Genomic DNA, 18689 nt, shown 5'->3' with positions numbered 1-18689 from the left:
CAGTTGCCCCCACACGTGCCCTACCCCCTCCTCATCCCTGACATTTAAATTCTACCTGAAAGAAAAGTCAGAAGAGGAAATTTTATTTATCATTGAATTGAGAGAATGACCAGAAAATTCTCTCGCCCATTCATATATCCAGGCAGTCTTTATTTAATAGTCGACTATGGGGCAGACAGTATGCTGGCTGCTTTAAAAGTATAACAGATTTGAAAATAAGGTTGAGTGACTATTTGATAGAACTTGAGAAAAACGGGAAATTGTTGCTTTTCCTTATTATTATTATTTTTTTGTTGTTAATATATTTTATTAATTTTTTACAGAGAGGAAGGGAGAGAGACAGAGAGTTAGAAACATCGATGAGAGAGAAACATCGACCAGCTGTCTCCTGCACATCTCCCACTGGGGATGTGCCTGCAACCCAGGTACATGCCCTTGACCGGAATCGAACCCGGGACCCTTCAGTCCGCAGGCCGACGCTCCATCCACCGAGCCAAACCGGTTTCGGCTTCCTTATTATTTTTTAAAAATCCACTGAGCCAGACTGTCTAAGGCAGTGGTCGGCAAACTCATTAGTCAATAGAGCCAAATATCAACAGTACAACGATTGAAATTTCTTTTGAGAGCCAAATTTTTTAAACTTAAACTATATAGTACTAACTGGTTTGGCTCAATGGATAGAGCGTCAGCCTGCGGACTCAAGGGTCCCAGGTTCAATTCCGGTCAAGGGCATGTCAACCCAGGTACATGCCCTTGACCGGAATCGAACCTGGGACCCTTCAGTCCGCAGGCCGACGCTCTATCCACTGAGCCAAACCGGTTTCAGCAATAAAATATATTTTTTAAAAAACTTAAACTATATAGGTAGGTACATTGTTATTAACTTAATGAGGGTACTCCTAGGGGTTAGGAAAAGCTACACTCAAGGGGCCAAAGAGCTGCAGGTGGCTCGCGAGCTGCAGTTTGCCGACCACGGGTCTAGGGCGTCACTGATTTGGGAGATCATATAGTGTTTCTTAGATGTTCTGAGAATTCTGTGACTCAAAAAAAAAGGTTTAAAATCATTGCTCTAAGTGATTTTTAGTTACATACCTTTCTGTTTGTGGAAAACATATGCAACTAAACTCTGATTTGTTGTATCTGGGGCTTCCCTGAAATCTTGCGAGAAGTGTTCGAGGGACAAAATACAGTTTTCCTTCCGTCTTTACAACCTCTTCTCCTTCTCTGAAAAGCACTGAAGAATTCATTTTTATTGCTTTCATGAGAGGTACCTTCAGTGTTTTAGCCGAGATAACTGACTATTTTGGCTAAACAAACAACCATAAAACCTTGAACCCAGAAATTCACTGTGGGTTCTGAATACTAAAGCCAGAGGACTTCGGCAATGAAACAGTTGAGATGGTGGCTTCGGTTACAAATGGCTTCCGTAGGAGTCCTTAAGGAGTAACCTAAGGACTGAGGGAACGGATCCGAGGTGCATGGGACAGTCAGGACCCGGGAGCCAGCTGGCTCTGGGGCGGCAGAGAGGAAAGTAGGGTAGAGAAGAAGGTGGCATTCATGCTGGAGAAGTTTTCCAAGTTCCCTGCCTCAGATCTGACTGGGTCAGGACAAAGTGTGTGAAATTGGATCTTTTATAAAAAAAAATATTTTTTTTATTGCTTTCAGATAGTCAGGGAGAGGGAGAGAGAGAGAAACATCAATGATGAGAGAGAATCATGGATCGGCTGCCTCCTGCAGGCCCCTTCACTGGGGAGCGAGCCCACAACCCATGCCTGTGCCCTGACCGGGAATCGAACCGCGACCTCTTGGTTGACGGTGAACTTGGATCGTAAAGGAGTGTCGCTTGTGTTCACCTTAAGCCTCTCCGAGGAGAATGGAAATTAAACGTGAATCTTCTGAGGAATGCTCAGTCCTCCCTGCCTTGTCTCAAGTCCTCCCTCCCTCTGTGCAGGTGGATGGAAGCATGCCTGGGGGAAGATCTGCCTCCCACCACGGAGCTGGAGGAGGGCCTTCGCAACGGGGTCTACCTCGCCAAACTCGGGAACTTCTTCTCTCCCAAAGTGGTGTCCCTGAAGAAGATCTACGACCGGGAGCAGACCAGATACAAGGTGAGTCCTCCCGGCGAACCGCTAACACGGCCGTGAACGTGAGAGGTTAGCATGCTTTCTCCTGTGTACGAGTTACTGAGAAATGAGTTTAAGGGTGTTTGTTCCAACAAAAGTGGAGACAATATTGCAACCTCAAGATGTAGTAGTACAAGAACTTCAGCTATTTGTATTTCTTTTTTTTAAATAGATCTCTTTATTGATTTCAGAGAGGAAGGGAGAAAGAGAGAGAGATGGAAACATCAATGATGAGAGAGAATCATTGATCGGCTGCCTCCTGCACGCCCCCTACTGGGGATCAAGCCCGCAACCCAGGCATGTGCCCTTGGCTGGAATCGAACCCGGGACCCCTCAGTCCGCAGGCTGACGCTCTATCCACTGAGCCAAGTGGGCTAGGGCTGTTTGTATTTCTGATACATTTCTTACTATGGTGGGTATCATGGTCCTTGTGAAATTTTTTTTATTTAATCCTCATCTGAGGATATTTTTCCATTGATTTTTAGAGGAAGTGGAAGAGAGAGGGAAACACAGAGAGCAATATCAGTGTGAGAGAAACACATTGATTGGTGGCCTCCTGCATGCACCCTGACCAGGGCCCTGGCGGGAGAGGAGCCTGCAACTGAGGAGCATGCCCTTGAACGGAATTGAACCTGGGACCCTTCGGTCCATAGGCCAATTCTCTATCCACTGAGCCAAACTGGCAAGGGCCTTGATGAATTTTTTATTCCTTAGAAGGTAGCAGGAAGTAACTAGGGGAACTACTTTAACTTTAACCAAGTCTTGAGATTTGTTGGCAAATTAAAAGCGTTAGCAACTTTAGGGAAAAAAGATCAACCTGTGATATTAGAGTTTAAGGTAAAGTGGGAAGGAGATCCAGTTTCAGAAAATGGAGATAAGTGAAAGGGTTTGATTCCTGTGGTCCACGGCCCTGAGAAAGAAGACTGCTTAGTTCAGGTGACAAGGACCAGAATTGGTCGTCTAAGAGATTCTGTGGGAGCCTTCCCGAGAGCTCTTATTTGAAATAAGGATGCATATAAAATAGCGGAAGATGGCAAAACCAACAGCGAATATAAGAGCAGTTGACTGTAATAATGAGCTAAGGATGAAGATGCAATCAAGAGAGATTTTTATGTTCAAATTTAAAGGGAAACAAGGAAGGTATATAGACCCTAAGCCAAAGCCAAATTAAGGTCTCAGATAGAAACCTATCTTTTCTTTTTTTAAAAAATATATTTTTATTGATTTCAGAGACAAAGAGAGAGGGAGAGGGAGAGAGAGATAGAAACATCAATGATGAGAGAGAATCATTGATCAGCTGCCTCCTACACACCCTACACTGGGGATCGAGCCCGCAACCCGGGCATGTGCCCTGACCTGAAATTGAACTGTGACCTCCTGGTTCCTAGGTCAACACTCAACCACTGAGCCACACCGGCTGGGTCTCTCTGGATAATTTTTAAATGAGAGGAGCGGAGATGTGGATCTGGCTTGTCTTGTTGGGATTGGAAAGTGAACATAATGCTATAGACAGACCTTGAATTTAAGGGGACCTTGTAAAGTTTGTCAGGGAAACTTGCAGGAGAGTTTTTATTTAGTATTGTGTCCCTATTGGCAATGTGTCTATTTTTTCAATTAAAAACATTATTTATTAAATTGATTGGGGTGACACTGGTCAACATGAACATACAGGCTTCAGGTGTGGGTTTCTATGTTACTGGATCTGTATAGTGCACCGTGTGCCCACCACCCAAAGTCAGATCTTCTCCTGTCACCTTACATAAGGACCCCCTTCTCCCCCGCCTAATGGTCTTTTATTTGTTCTAGGCGACTGGCCTGCACTTCCGGCACACGGATAACGTGATTCAGTGGTTGAATGCCATGGACGAGATTGGCTTGCCTAAGGTAACTCACGTGATGGTCATAGTTCTGGCTCAGCTCTGTCTTGGCATAAGGGTTCTCACTCTACTTATGAAAGTATTCTTTATTTTCAGTGGAATTTGTGGTGATTTTTTACAAAAGTACTTAAGATCTCTTTCTTCTGTTCCTTTTAGAAAATAGTTTTGTTCTTTTTGTTTTATATTCCTCATCCCTGCTTCACCCCACCTTAGAGAAATTCCCTGTGATATTATTGACTTCTACTACATCAAAATTGTTGTAGACTTACATTAAAATTCACATACCATGATATTCTGCCAGACACCACACGAATTTTAAAGTATATAATTCAGTGGGTTTTTATTATTACTATTATTAACAATGTTGTTTCATTAAAATTTGACTTTAGGAAATATTTTAGAAATGTTATCTTCCAGCTTCAGAATAACCAAATTTAGGGTGTTTGAAGGGCCATTTTTTAAAAAAAATATTTTTATTGATTTCAGAGAGGAAGGAAGTTGGTGAGAGAGATTGAAACATCAATGATGAGAGAATCATTGATTGGCTGCCTCCTGCATGAACCCCACTGGGGATTGAGTGGGAAACCCTGGCATGTGCCCTGACCGGGAATCGAACCAGGAACTTCTGCTTCATCAACCACTGAGCCATGCTGGCCGGGCCATCCTTGACTGTTTTGCTCAGGAGTCTGTTTAGTGCTGCTCTGAGTGAAATTGCCATCTCTAGCTACCCGGTCCCACTGGAACTCGTAAAAGCTGTGCTTGTATTATCATTCTTACAGGCATGGCATCTTTCTCTACTACCCCACCCCAATTCTTTGACCTAAGAATTCTTCTAGGAAGTTATCCCTCCACCATAATCAGACAAGCTTAAAAAGATGTATATGTAAGGATTTTTCAGCCTTGCTTATGGTAGAAAAAATTGATAGCAAACCACATGTCCCTTCACTAGGGAATTAACTGTGATGCAGACAGATACCAGTGCAGCCATAAAACAGGATGACGTTACTCTGTATTGACAAAGGAAGTTGTCTGGGATGTGCTAAGTGGAAAAATAACATAATAGGCTAAGGTTATAAGAGTTTATGTTCTGGCTAAGATGAGATCACTATTTTTGTGTAAAAATAAAGTGAATGTTCTTAGGAAAAATCTGTTAGGAAATACAGTTTTCATTTTTGTGTGATGGGATTAAGGGTTGTTTTTTTAAAAAAAAAATTTTTTTTTCTTGATGATAGAGAGTCATTGATTGGCTGCCTCCTGCATGTCCCCTACTGGGGATGGAGCCCGCAACCCAGGCATATGCCGAACCGTGATTTCCTGGTTCATAGGTCGATGCTCAACCACTGAGCCACACGGGCTAGGCTGCTTTTTTCTTTTTCTTTATACTGTTCTATAGGCTAAAATTTTGTAAACAACAACAAAAAGTGAAGGGGGGGAAAGGGAGACGTGGAGTATTAGGAAGTGCCTACAGCCGATTGTAAATGCGTAGCACAGTGCTGAACTCACTGTTGCATGAGTTAAATTCAGAGCTGAGTCTGTTGGAATGAGTTAAATTCAGAGCCGAGTCTTCGCCGAAGACAAGTTTTTGTCCTCTGTTTTTTCAGAGCAGAGTGCTGAAGCTGTCTTCCTCGCACTGGTGTGTTTGAGAATTAGGCCCCACAATGTCAGGAAATGCAGTACGTCAAATTTTGACAGCTACTTGGCTCTCTGTGCACCTGTAACTTCCTGTTCCTGTTTTTTGGGTGGTGTGCCTATTGGGCAAGATGACTTAACCTCTTTTGAATGGTACTAAGAGCCTTGTTAATACTTGCTGTTGCTAGGAGTAATATTCTTACTATAAAATGCTTTTTTGTTGTATTTTTTTTTTTTTGGTTAATCCTCTCTCGAGGATATCCTTCATTGATTTTTATAGGGAGAGTGGGAGAGAGAGGGGAACGCAGAGAGAAATATCGATGTGAGAGAAACACATTGATTGGTTGCCTCTTGCACGAGCCCTGACCAGGGCCCAGGCCTGGAGGAGCCTGCTAACTAGGTATGTGCCCTTGACCGGAATCGAACCTAGGACCCTTCCGTCGGCAGGCTGACGCTCTACCCACTGAGCCACGCTGGCCGGGCTAAAACGCCTTTTTTTTTTTTTTAATATATTTTATTGATTTTTTAACAGAGAGGAAGGGAGAGAGATAGAGAGTTAGAAATATCGATGAGAGAGAAACATCGATCAGCTGCCTCCTGCACATCTCCTACTGGGGATGTGCCCGCAACCCAGGTACATGCCCTTGACCGGAATCGAACCTGGGACCCTTCAGTCCGCAGGCCGACGCTCTATCCACTGAGCCAAACCGGTTTCGGGTAAAACGCCTTTTTAATGATTGGCTTTTATTACCTTTTTTGTTTACTAACAATAGTGCGTTGTCCTGGACCACAGTTAACAAACATGGAAACTCAAAGGCTTTCCAGGACAGCAGGGCTTTCTGGGCTGTCAGTTTTGAAATGTCCTCCCTTCATGATTTAGGTCCGGAAGACTCTGAGTAATGTAGACAGAAGACACTCAGCCTGAACATGTAGTGTTGGCCGTGGTATAAGATATGATATATGATCAACAGTACATGTTCAGTATTTACTGGGATGTCTTTCCTGATCTCTTTATATGGTACACACAGGTTAATTATAGAAACTTACTGTGATAAATTTTTGGTTCTTATCCTTCTTGACTGTTTATTATGGTTGGTACCATTGGCCACCTCCTCCATGAAATACTTTTGTTATTTTGAGTTTGATTTTTTTTAATTGTTTTTAGTCCTCTGTTTCCTTCAACTATTCTACCTTCCATATCCTACTAGTGGGCATTCCTTACGATGCAGTCCTTATTTTAGCTACTTTCTCTCATTCTCATTTCAGTTATTTTTATTATTATTATTGTTAAAATGTTTTTTATTGATTTCAGAGAAGAAGGGAGAGGGAGAGAGAGGGGATAGAAACATCAATGGTGAGAGATAATCATTGATCGGCTACTTCCTGCATGCCCCACGCTGGGGATCGAGCCCGCAACCCGGGCAGGTGTCCTGACCAGGAATCGAACTTGTGGCCTTCTGGCTGATAGGTCGATGCTCAACCACTGAGCCACACCAGCCGGGCAGTTTCAGTTATTTTGAAGACTCTTTGCTGTAAGATAAACACGGTATCTTCAAGTGGCCATTTCTCCTCGGATAGCTTTCTAGCACCTAAGATTTCTCACGTCTGAAACCAAACCTCCCTTTTCCGGCACGTGGACATCCCTCCTCTGTAATGAATGGGACCTTGTTATCATTTTCCCAGTTACCCGGGCTCCAAACCTTGGCGTCCCCTTGGCCTCCTACGCGCAGTGATTCCCCAGCCTCCCTCCTTTACTGGAAGCGCCTCTTTGATCTGCGGACACAGCCTGGCAGCGGCCTCCCTAGCTTCCATCTCCCCGCCTTTCGCTGCATCCTGTGTCTCGTCTCCAGTCAGATCTTCCCGGGGCTCTGAGGCTCTGTTTTCACTCTTTGGCTCCAAAGTGAGGACTTCTCTGTGGCCTGCTTATCAGGTTCAGAATTGCCTGACTCTCCAGGGCCTCACAATCTGATTCCGTCCTCCCTACCCAGCCTTGCTTTCCTGTTTCTGAAATGTATTCTCTGCTGTTGTCGGGGAGGTTGGCTCACGGCGACTGGGATTTTCACCTTTCACGGGAGGGCATCCCAATCTTGGGAAGTGAGCACGTGGAGCTGGAAAAATTATCAGAAAGGATGATTCTGATACATCCCATTTCTCGGGGGTGGGGTGTGTGGGGGGGCAGTTCTTCCCAGTGGAGAGGCAGGATGACTATGGGACGAGCATCAAAACAAAGAATTGGCCCTGGCCGGTGTGGCTCAGTGGATAGAGCACCGGCCTGCAGACTGGAGGGTCCTGGGTTCGATTCTGGTCAAGGGCACACGCCTGGGTTGCGGGCTCCATCCCCGCTGGGGAACATGCAGGAGGCAGCTGATCAATGATTCTCTCTCATCATTGATGTTTCTATCTCTCTCTCCCTCTCCCTTCCTCTCTGAAATCAACAAAAATGTATTTAAAAACAACAACAATAAAACGAAGAATTGAACACAATGTATTAAGTGCTGTAATAGATACCTAGTCCTGTAGCATCTCCCACTGCCTGGTCAGAATTCTTCTAATCACCTTGTAATTCAGCCTTTCACTTCTCCAATCCTTTCCCCCCTAAATTACAGCTTGAGTCCTGTGTGGTGCCTCATTACCATGAGAATAGGTTTTGAACTTCAAGGCCATTCACACTCTAAAGCTATTCTGTTCCTATCCCACCTCATTCACAAATGCGTCAAGTATAGAGCTCCTTCCATGAACTTGGCACTGGGCTTGGCGTCGAAGATACAGCAGTGAGCAGCCCAGAGTGGGTCCCTGCCTTCATGTGGCTTATGGGCTGGTGGAGGAGTCAAGCAGATGACAGCACAAGCGATTGATTGATTGATTGATTGATTGTGCTAAATGCTCCCAAGGAAAACCACCCATCACCCACAGTCCCATACTGTACACCCTCTATTCTAGCTCCTTCATCTCAATGTCTTCCCACTTCCCCCAAGCAGTATGATATAGTGTAATGTTTAATAGTTTTTTCAGTGTCTAAATGTAGTGGTTTGCACAGATGGAAGCACTTAGTACAGTGGTTCTCAACCTTCCTAATACCGCAACCCTTTAAATACAGTTCCTCATGTTGTGGTGACCCCCAATTTCATTGTTACAAATTGAACATAATGAAAGCATAGTGATTCATCACAAAAAATATATGTAATTATATATGTGTTTTCCGATGGTCTTAGGCGACCCCTGTGAAAGGGTCGTTCGACCCCCAAAGGGGTCGCGACCCACAGGTTGAGAACCGCTGACTTAGTAAATGTTCTGTGGAATTCCTACCCAGTCTAGGCATGGCAGATAGTAACCAGGAAGATTACAATCCTTCAAAGCCAGTGTTTTATTTATTTATTTTAAATAATTCTTTATTGTTGAAAGTATTACATATGCCACCTTTTCTCCCCCATTGGCTCCCTCCAGTTATCTCGCCAGGCCCTCACCTACCCCAGGCCCTCACCTCCCCATTGTCTGTGGCCATGGGCCATGCATGTATGCATACAAGGTTTTTGGTTGATTACCGCCCAGCCACCCACTCTCCCCTACCTGCACTCTGATCCATGCTTCCATGCCTCTGGATCCGCTCCGTTCATCAGTTTATTTTGTTCATTAGATTCCGCATATGAGTGAGATCATGTGATACTTGTCTTTCTCTGACTGACTTATTTCACATAGCATGATACTCTCCAAGGTCCCTCCATGCTGTCTCAAAGCAAAGCCAGTGTTGTAAACTGGACTAGAACTTGGGATTGATTTGCCCGTGACTGAGTCTGTAGTGCATAAGTCACTTTCACATACACAGGGACAGTCAGTGGGTTGACCAAATAAGGTTTTTTCAAATGGTGTTTTTTCATTCTGTATTGTAGCATTTTATTCCTTGCAGCACTTATAGTTAAATATCTCTTCACCCTAATGAAATAATTTGCTGAATGCCAACAATGTTTGCTAACTGTCCGATGTTTTATTTGTGCTATTGATGATTGGTGAGTGATCAAAAGAAACCCAGTGGGTGGATACTTACTCTACTACTTTTATTTCTCCTCAGATTTTTTACCCAGAAACTACAGATATCTATGACCGAAAGAACATGCCGCGATGTATCTATTGTATCCATGCACTCAGGTAATCAGATTTCCTTGGTAAAATAAGCAGTGCACAGAGAACAGATCAGTGGTTGCCAGAGGTGAGGGTTGAAAGATGGGTGAAATGAGTGAAGGTGGTCAAAAGGTACAAACTTCCAGTTATAGACTAATTGAGGCCTGCCAATGTAATGTGCAGTGTAGTGGCTGTCCTATATAATAAAAGGCTAATAAGCAAATTGAACAGCAGAATGACCACCAGGGAGCAGACGCTCAATGCAGGGGCTGCCTCCTGGTGGTCAGTGCGCTCCCACAGGGGGAGTTATTCTGCCATTCAGTTGATTTTCCTATTACCCTTTTATTATATAGGATTGGGATTTCCTAAACTCAGGGGTCCTCTCCGCTAACGCAATCAACTTGTGTGTACAAGTGTCATCTGGTCTTTTTTTGTGTTGCCCTGTGGGTATTGGAGCTTAAGTACCTGCCACATATTTGGATACTGTGATCACTGTAATCTCATTTAGTTGTAAAATTAAAAACACACACGCCCAAACTCATGGAAACAGAGCACAGGTTACCAGATGTGGGGGATGGTAGATGGGGGGAAAAGGCGAGGTGGTCAAAAGGTACAAACTTCCAGTTATAGACTAATTGAGGCCTGCCAATGTAATGTGCAGTGTAGTGGCTGTCCTATATAATAAAAGGCTAATAAGCAAATTGACTCAACGGCAGAACGACCGATTGGTATGATGCACACTGACCACCAGGGGGCAGACGCTCAGTGCAGGGGCTGCCTCCTGGTGGTCAGTGCGCTCCCACAGGGGGAGCGCCGCTCAGCCAGAGCCGGGTTCACAGCTGCTGAGCGCAGCTGCGGTGGCGGGAGCCTCTCCCACCTCTGTGGCAGTGCTAAGGATGTCCAACTGATGGATTAGGCCTACAGGTAGCGGGCCTAAGCCATCAGTCAGACATTCCCTGAGGGCTCCCAGGATACAAGAGGGTGCAGGCCAGGCTGAGGGACACCCTCAACCCCCCCACCGTCCCCGAGTGCATGAATTTCATGCACTGGGCCTCTAGTAGTTAATAATACTGTGTTGTATATTTGAAAGTTGCTAAGAAAGTAGATCTTAAAAGTTCTCATCACAAGAAAAAAATTTATAACTATATTTGGTGACAGATGTTAACTATCATTTCAATATTATATCTATGAAATCATTATGTTGTATACCTGAAACTAATAATGTATGTCAGTCATATCTCAATTTTAAAAAGCAGTTTAGGAATAACATCTGAATTGACTATGTAGTTTTTTGTCTATGAAAAAGGGGTAATGAAAAAGGTTGTGCATTGCTTCAGAATTTTTAAGTAGAATAGGATACTATTATTCAAACAAAATGGTGAGAAACAGCTGTGTTTTTCTAGGGTGCAGGAAGAAAGGATTATTTATTTCCATAAAAGAAGATAATTCTGGTGTGAAAACATAGTATAATCTTTCATTATTGATCTGGGTTTCTGTGAACTATGCATTTCCCACGGGATGCAGTCCCTTTTTAATTAAAATCTCTTAAAAATTACACAAAATATATACATTTGAAACTTTTATTGTTTATCATTTTGTTTCAAGCTGATAAGCTGAATTACAAAATAAACTATGTCTTGATGCTCTTTAGTAGTACAATCAAATTTTGTCAACATCTTCAAATAATACCAGGAAATATCAAATGGTTGATTTATAATTAATTTAGTTATTTAGGTCCTCACCAAGCCATTTGTTCATTAAATAAATTTTATGCCAAAGAAATAAATAGGAACTGAAACAAAGAAAAAAATTTTTTCACCATTTTATAGTAAACTAGAGACCCAGTGCACGAAATTCATGCATAGGTAGGGTCCCTGGGCCTGGCTGGTGATCAGGGCTGATCTGGGGCCTTCTGGCTGCCAGCCGGGGCTTTCCTTGATTCTGTGCTGCCTCCTGGTGGTTAGCCCATGTCATAGCAAGCGATCGAACTCCCGGTCGAACTCCCGAGGGGACAATTTGCATATTAAGTTTTTATATATATAGATTTGGAAGATGACTTAGAATCAACAAAGTACAAAATCGTAAGGAAGAGACGATGTATATGGAGGCTGGTTTAGGATGGGATGGGAGTAGGTATAATAGTATTTCGGAGTGGTCCCCATTTACATGATGGCTGTGGGACTAAAGGAGAAGGTGATGGGACATGCGTGTGAGAGTTCTAGCTCGGGCTGCTCATTTTGTGTAGCATGCTGTATGCGTGCTTCGTGTTATTTATATTTACATGAATGTATGTATAATATTGGCATCTTTATATATAAGAGCCAAGTGACTGGAATGCCAGAATGACTGGAATAACCGGAATGACTGGTTGCTATGACACGCACTGCGGCAGCCAACCGGCCCCGCCCCAACCTCCTGTGGCCCCTCCCCCCGGCCAGCCCAGCCCCTGATCACCCCACCCACCCTGATCGGGGGCAGGGCCAGCTGGCCAGCTGTTGCAGTTCCCATGCATCCCCTGATCGGCCCCCATGGGGTGGGCTGGCTAGACCCCATCAGTGCACGAATTCGTGCACTGGGCCTCTAGTTGTATAATAAGTAGCCTGCTGCCTTCATTGAGATCAAACATGTACCAGATGTTGATTATCACCAGGACCCACAAAAGTATGACACCCACAAAAGAAAGACTATCCCTCAGGACTAGGGAATCTCTTCTGTGGACCACGGCATTAACCTCCTTTCTAGAAGGTTCCCTCCATAGGCTCTTTCCTCCTGGTCCATCTGCCACCAGAGCTGTCTTTCCAGAACAGCCCTGCTTACAGACCCTCCATAAAATATTGGATGGCTCCATTCCAGTCTCACCTGCAGCCATTTCCTCCTCTGCAGCTGTGCGCTTGTCTTCCTACCCCAGTGCCTTGCTGTGCCTTTGCCAGACCGCCCTTCTCCCCCTAACACCTCAGATACATTTTTTGATACATTTTTTAAAAAAAAACTTGTTATCTTTCAGGCAGAATTAGCTACTTCCCTGCTTTGTGCTCCTCTAGCATTACTTTGTGGAAACCTCTTCCTTCAAGTCTAGCGCTTGTTACATTGTATGCTGGTTATTTGTTCTTAGATGTCACTTGTTTTTTGGGGACTCCTTGGGGGCAAGAACTGTTTCCTTTAATTCTTTCCTTATCTTTGTGTCTGTAGCACTTAGATGCCTCGCGTAAACAATAGTAGGTAAACAGTAAATTCATCCAAATCATACATTATAGCAGGTTTTCCTGCCCCTCCTTTGGCTGAAGGGGAGTCTCTCTGCCCTATAAATAAATGCACAAGGGAAGTGGCACTTGCCCTTTATCAGATGACTGTATGTTTGTCTTGGCTGAGCCGGTCAAGTCTTTGCTCCATTCCCACTGTCTGTGAAATTTTATGATTTCTCCAGCTCATGCCTTCATCTAAACTCCTGTAGTTTGTGGGTGTTTTTTTTTTTTTGTCTTTAGTTATATGTTATTTCTTCCATAATTTTAATCTTTTCTCTCTGTTACATTATTAGCATCTTAGGGACAGAGGTCATGCCTTATATTCCCCCCCTCCAGGGCACACAGCATAATGTTGAACAAACAATGGTAACATGAGAATTCTTTTTTTATTTTTTAAATATATTTTTATTGATCTCAGAGAGGAAGGAAGAGGGAGAGAGAGAGAGAAACATCCATGATGAGAGAGAATCATGGATTGGCTGCCTCCTGCAAGCCCCCTACTGGGGATGGAGCCCGAAACCTGGCCACGTGCCCTTGACCAGAATCGAACCTGGGACCTTTCAGTTTGTAGGTCGATGCTCTATCCACTGAGCCAAACCGGCTAGGGCAAGAATTCTTTAAAATGTTTAGGAATGGGTGATATCTAGGGGAATTTTCATAGTGTAGGAGTTTGAAATGTGTGAGTCTGAGTCAAAACCAGATGCATTCTTGGGATTAAATTCGTGTTACGCGAGGTCTGTCCATCTATAACCTTGAGAAGGCCGTGCCTCCGAAGGGGACCTGAACTTGGCAGGCACAGAGGCCCAGCTGGCGAATTCCTCTCTGCCAGCTCTTAGCCACTCGTCCCTGCAGTGGGACCTGGGTCCCAGGTCCTCAGATTCTCCGAAATGGAGATGAAGAGTTAACTGTGCCTTTCTAATGACGGAGGCCGGAGTCCGAAGAGAAAGGGAGGAAGTCAGCTATTGTTCACCATTTCTTTTCTGCGTGCAGTCCGTGCTTAGAAAGTATAAACAGAGCAGTGCGTTCTGCTTGGCGGCTTCGGATTTCTTTCCTCCCTTAATCGTGATTTTCCCGGAGGGTGGTGTTGGCAACACTTGATAATATGTAGGAAGCGTGTGTACCTGCCTGGAGCCTCTTTCCCATAAACACAGCCTCGTTCAAGGCAGGCTCCTCACTTCACTCCACTGGGCGAGGCACTGCTCCCTTCTGGGTCAACAGTAACAGAGAAGCATCGTCTCCCTGTATTCTTCTCCCTCTCCTCCCTCCCCTCCCTTTCAGTCTTCACTGGCATTATTCCAGCGATAGACACTGTATTTAGTCACCTGAAAAAATTACTCTTGTAGATTACATTCTACTCTCAGATAAGACCCCCATTCTCCATTATTCCAATTACATGTGTATATGTTATCTTTCTAAGAAATGAGTTTGGGATCGTATCCAGTGGTTCTCAACCTTCCTAATGCCGCGACCCTTTAACACATTGTTTGAGGGTAGTTTTTATTGCGCGCTAACAGGTGGCGCGGGCCATTTTTGCTAATTTTTTGCGCAAATGGCAACGTTCAGTAAAATTACGATAACTTTAGTTTACGTATTTATACGTTACCCACATTCTACTGCTAGTCTATAAAAAACGTATTAATACGTGTCCCGCACTCTACTACCAGTCAACGCAACACGTATAAGTAAAACGTATAAATACGTTTCCCGCATACAATGTGTTATTAATACAGTTCCTCATGTTGTGGTGACCCCCAACCATAAAATTATTTGCGTTGCTACTTCATAATTGTAATTTTGCTACTGTCATGTATCATAATGTAAATATCTGATATGCAGGATGTATTGTCAGGGGTCGCGACCCACAGGTTGAGAACCTCTGATAGACCCACAGATATTTATCTTAAATTAAAAAAAAAACACAGCAACCCATAAAAGCCCTGAGAACTAAGTTTAACTTTGGTTCAACCTCATTTGTGGGCAAAATCTGATCAGAATTCATTGAGGTTATTTAGAATTCATGTACTTGGTATGATTATATGGATGTTTCTCTGCAGAAAAGTAATGTATTTGTTTAGGGGGGCTGCCTCAAAGCTTGCTGGGGTCGTTTTATAATCCTGTATACACTATAAACCTTTCTGCTATCTGAGAAATCCTAAATCCATATCTGGCCCAAAGATTTTAGATATGGGATCGTGGGCCTGTACTAGATTCTGCTTCCTAATCAGCTGCTGTGTTTGAGTTTCAGAGCCTTTATTAATCATCTTTAAAAAACACACATATATTTTATTAATTTTAGAGAGAAAGGGAGAGAGAGATAGAAACATCAATGATGAGATAGAATCGTTGATTGGCTGCTTCTGGCTCACCCCTTACTGGGGATTGAGTCTGCAATCCAGGCATGTGCCCTTGACCAGAATTGAACCCGGGATGCTCTATCCATTGAGTCAAACCACCTATGGCTAGTAATCATCTTTGAGATTAGCATAGTGACTTCAGAGTTACTCTGCTGTCGGCAAAGATAACTGGAATCCGGATAGGCTAGCACAGCTTCTTTCTCCCCGTTGCCGTAACATACCGCTTAAATAGGAAAAGAGAAAAGGAAAGGAGATCTGAGCTCCGTTATAGGCTGATGGGCTGGGGCACCTAACAGCTTATTTGTAAAAGTGGGCACGGGAGAGCGGGACAAAGCCAGGGAAGGTGGAGTGGACCGTTAGCATTTGTGAAGCTCCAGCTTTGAGGTTTAGTACTTTCGATTTTGGGCAAGAAGAGCTAGGTGGCCATGACGATTGCACCCATAGCTTCAGCATCTCCTTAAAATATTCCTAGTACTCAAAACGAGATCACGGAAAGATGGTGCTGGGGCCTTCCCTTCTCTACTTTCACACGCTGGTGATGTTGTTGTAACACCTTTAATTTACTACCGAGGACATTGAAAGCTAACACACTTCTTAAGCTGTGAAGGTGACCTTCACTTTCCTGTTTTAAAGTAGGAATAAGAGGAAGAAATTCCTGGAGAAAAAGAACTCATACTTTAGGTAATAGAAAGGAACATTTTATACACTGAGTGGCCAGATTATTATGACCACCCCATCTAGTACTTCATTGACACTTCCCAAAATACTGAATATTGAAAACTTCCTAAGCAAATACTCTCAAGGTTTTATTATTATTATTATTTGCATAACGAATTCACTTCATTGTACTGATGGGGTGGTCATAATCATCTGGCCACTCGGTGTATGTACAGGAAGTTAGGAGCTTTTCTGGTTTGGAAAATTTATTTAATAGATTCAAAATCTTCTGAGAGAGGAACCTTATATAGTTCCATCTTGAGCATTGTACTTGGAAGAAAAGCACTTAATTATAATATGATTTATACTTGTACTTACCTGAGAAAATTATTAGCTACTGTGGATGCATAAATTGGAATGTGTGTTCAGAACATTTGTGGGTTTTTTGTTTTGTTTTTTTAGATTTTACTGTGGACCGTTAGCATTTGTGAAGCTCCAGCTTTGAAGTTTAGTACTTTCGATTTTGGGCAAGAAGAGCTAGGTGGCCATGACGATTGCACCCATAGCTTCAGCATCTCCTTAAAATATTCCTAGTACTCAAAACGAGATCACGGAAAGATGGTGCTGGGGCCTTCCCTTCTCTACTTTTCACACGCTGGTGATGTTGTTGTAACACCTTTAATTTACTACCGAGGACATTGAAAGCTAACACACTTCTTAAGCTGTGAAGGTGACCTTCACTTTCCTGTTTTAAAGTAGGAATAAGAGGAAGAAATTCCTGGAGAAAAAGAACTCATACTTTAGGTAGAACATATTATGTGGGTAAAATATAGAAAGGAACATTTTACACACTGAGTGGCCAGATTATTTGACCACCCCATCAGTACTTCATTGACACCTCCAAAAATATACTGAATATTGAACTTCCTAAGCAAACAAATACTCTCAAGGTTTTATTATTATTATTTGCATAACTAATTCACTTCATTGTACTGATGGGGTGGTCATAATCATCTGGCCACTCGGTGTATGTACAGGAAGTTAGGAGCTTTTCTGGTTTGGAAAATTTATTTAATAGATTCAAAATCTTCTGAGAGAGGAACCTTATATAGTTCCATCTTGAGCATTGTACTTGGAAGAAAAGCACTTAATTATAATATGATTTATACTTGTACTTACCTGAGAAAATTATTAGCTACTGTGGATGCATAAATTGGAGTGTGTGTTCAGATCATTTGTGGGGTTTTTTTTAGATTATACATTTTTTTTATACAATATAAGTTCTGATCAGTTCTGTGAATGTAATATGCATTATACATATTTCTGTTTAGATAATACTGAGGTTTATAGATTATTTGCAAACCATTTTACTGAGTTTCTATGGTTTGTTTCTTAGATACTTTTTAAAAAGTATATATTCTTATTGATTTCAGAGAGGAAGGTAAAGGGAGAGAGAGAGATAGAAACATCAATAATGAAAGAGAATCATTGATCAGCTTCCTCTCGCACACCCCTTGCTGGGGATTGAGCCCACAACTCGGCATGTGACCTCCTGGTTCACAGATCTACGCTCAACCACTGGGCCCCTCCAGCTGGGCTCCTAGATACTTCCTATATCCTCCCTTATTGCTGGACTGTCAGTGTCTTGTTCATGGCCATCCCTATAAACTGTCCTGATGTCTTCTCATTTATTGATTCTGATGTGCTGGGGCCTTACAATTCAGTTAACTTAACTCGGGTTTATAGGCATTCATTCATTCATTCATTCATCCATTCATCCATCCAGCCCCTCTGAGATACTGATTGATATTTATTAATATACTAGAGGCCTGGTGCACAGATTTGTGCACCGGTGGGGTCCCTCGGCCTGGCCTGTGCCCTCTCACAATCTGGGACCCCTCGGGGGATGTCGGACTGCCGGTTTCGGCCCGATCCCCGCAGGCCAGGCTGAGGGACCCCACCACCAGTGCACAAATACGTGCACCTGGCCTCTAATAAAATCTTTGGTTAATCTCTTCCTGCCCTCCCTCCTTCCCCTTTCCCCCTGAGACTCATCAGTCTGTTCCATGTTTCCATGCCTGTGTGTTGAGCATCTGTCCCCTGGTGGTCAGTGTCTGTCATAGCTACCGGTCAAGCAGTCAGCCAGTCGCTTAGGCTTTTATATATACAGATGCAAGGCTCAGAGTAGACATTGGTCAACAAGGCTTTTATTTGTTGTCCCTGCCTTCATGAAGCTGAGAGTCTAGTAGATTTTAATTTAAGAGGAAAGTATATATATATGTACTCTATTTAAAACTCTTAAATTACCTGATACTTTTTCATTGGTAATAAGAGTTCAGTTTAAATATGTCTTTTTAATCTGAATCATTTTCATGAGACTTTTCTAAAATGTCCTATTACTTCAAACATTGATCACAGTAAGGTAACCCAAAGTGAAGATTCTTCACTTACATTGATTATGTTAACATTTATATTAACATTAAATCACATACTAGATTCCTACTGGAACTTGGATTTGAACTTGTGTCTACTGATTCCCAGCCCAGTGCCCTTTGCATTACATTATGTGACTTTTTAGGACAATGTTATTATGTAAAACTAAAAAAAGGCTCTGAGGTAAAGTATGGTAACTGCAATGGGGAATATTGTGGTGTCCTGGGAGTCTCTGTTCAGAATGTTTCTGATATATAT

The 18689-nt window shown here is 43.0% G+C and overlaps 1 protein-coding gene across 1 annotated transcript in view; it reads left to right on the top strand.

Annotated features, from left to right (window-relative positions):
- The window catches only part of IQGAP1 (IQ motif containing GTPase activating protein 1), a 114386-nt gene that overhangs the window by 33425 nt on the left and 62272 nt on the right, over window positions 1-18689 (top strand). Inside the window, exons 2-4 of the mRNA XM_015567741.1 lie at window positions 1952-2108; window positions 3930-4007; window positions 9696-9772. Of these exons, the coding sequence (XP_015423227.1) occupies window positions 1952-2108; window positions 3930-4007; window positions 9696-9772 (312 nt within the window). The remainder of the gene's footprint in view (window positions 1-1951; window positions 2109-3929; window positions 4008-9695; window positions 9773-18689) is intronic.

The sequence above is a fragment of the Myotis davidii genome, unplaced genomic scaffold (genome assembly GCF_000327345.1).
Source record: "Myotis davidii unplaced genomic scaffold, ASM32734v1 scaffold324, whole genome shotgun sequence".
Classification (NCBI taxonomy): domain Eukaryota; kingdom Metazoa; phylum Chordata; class Mammalia; order Chiroptera; family Vespertilionidae; genus Myotis; species Myotis davidii.
This window is presented reverse-complemented; position numbering and strand designations above follow the sequence as displayed.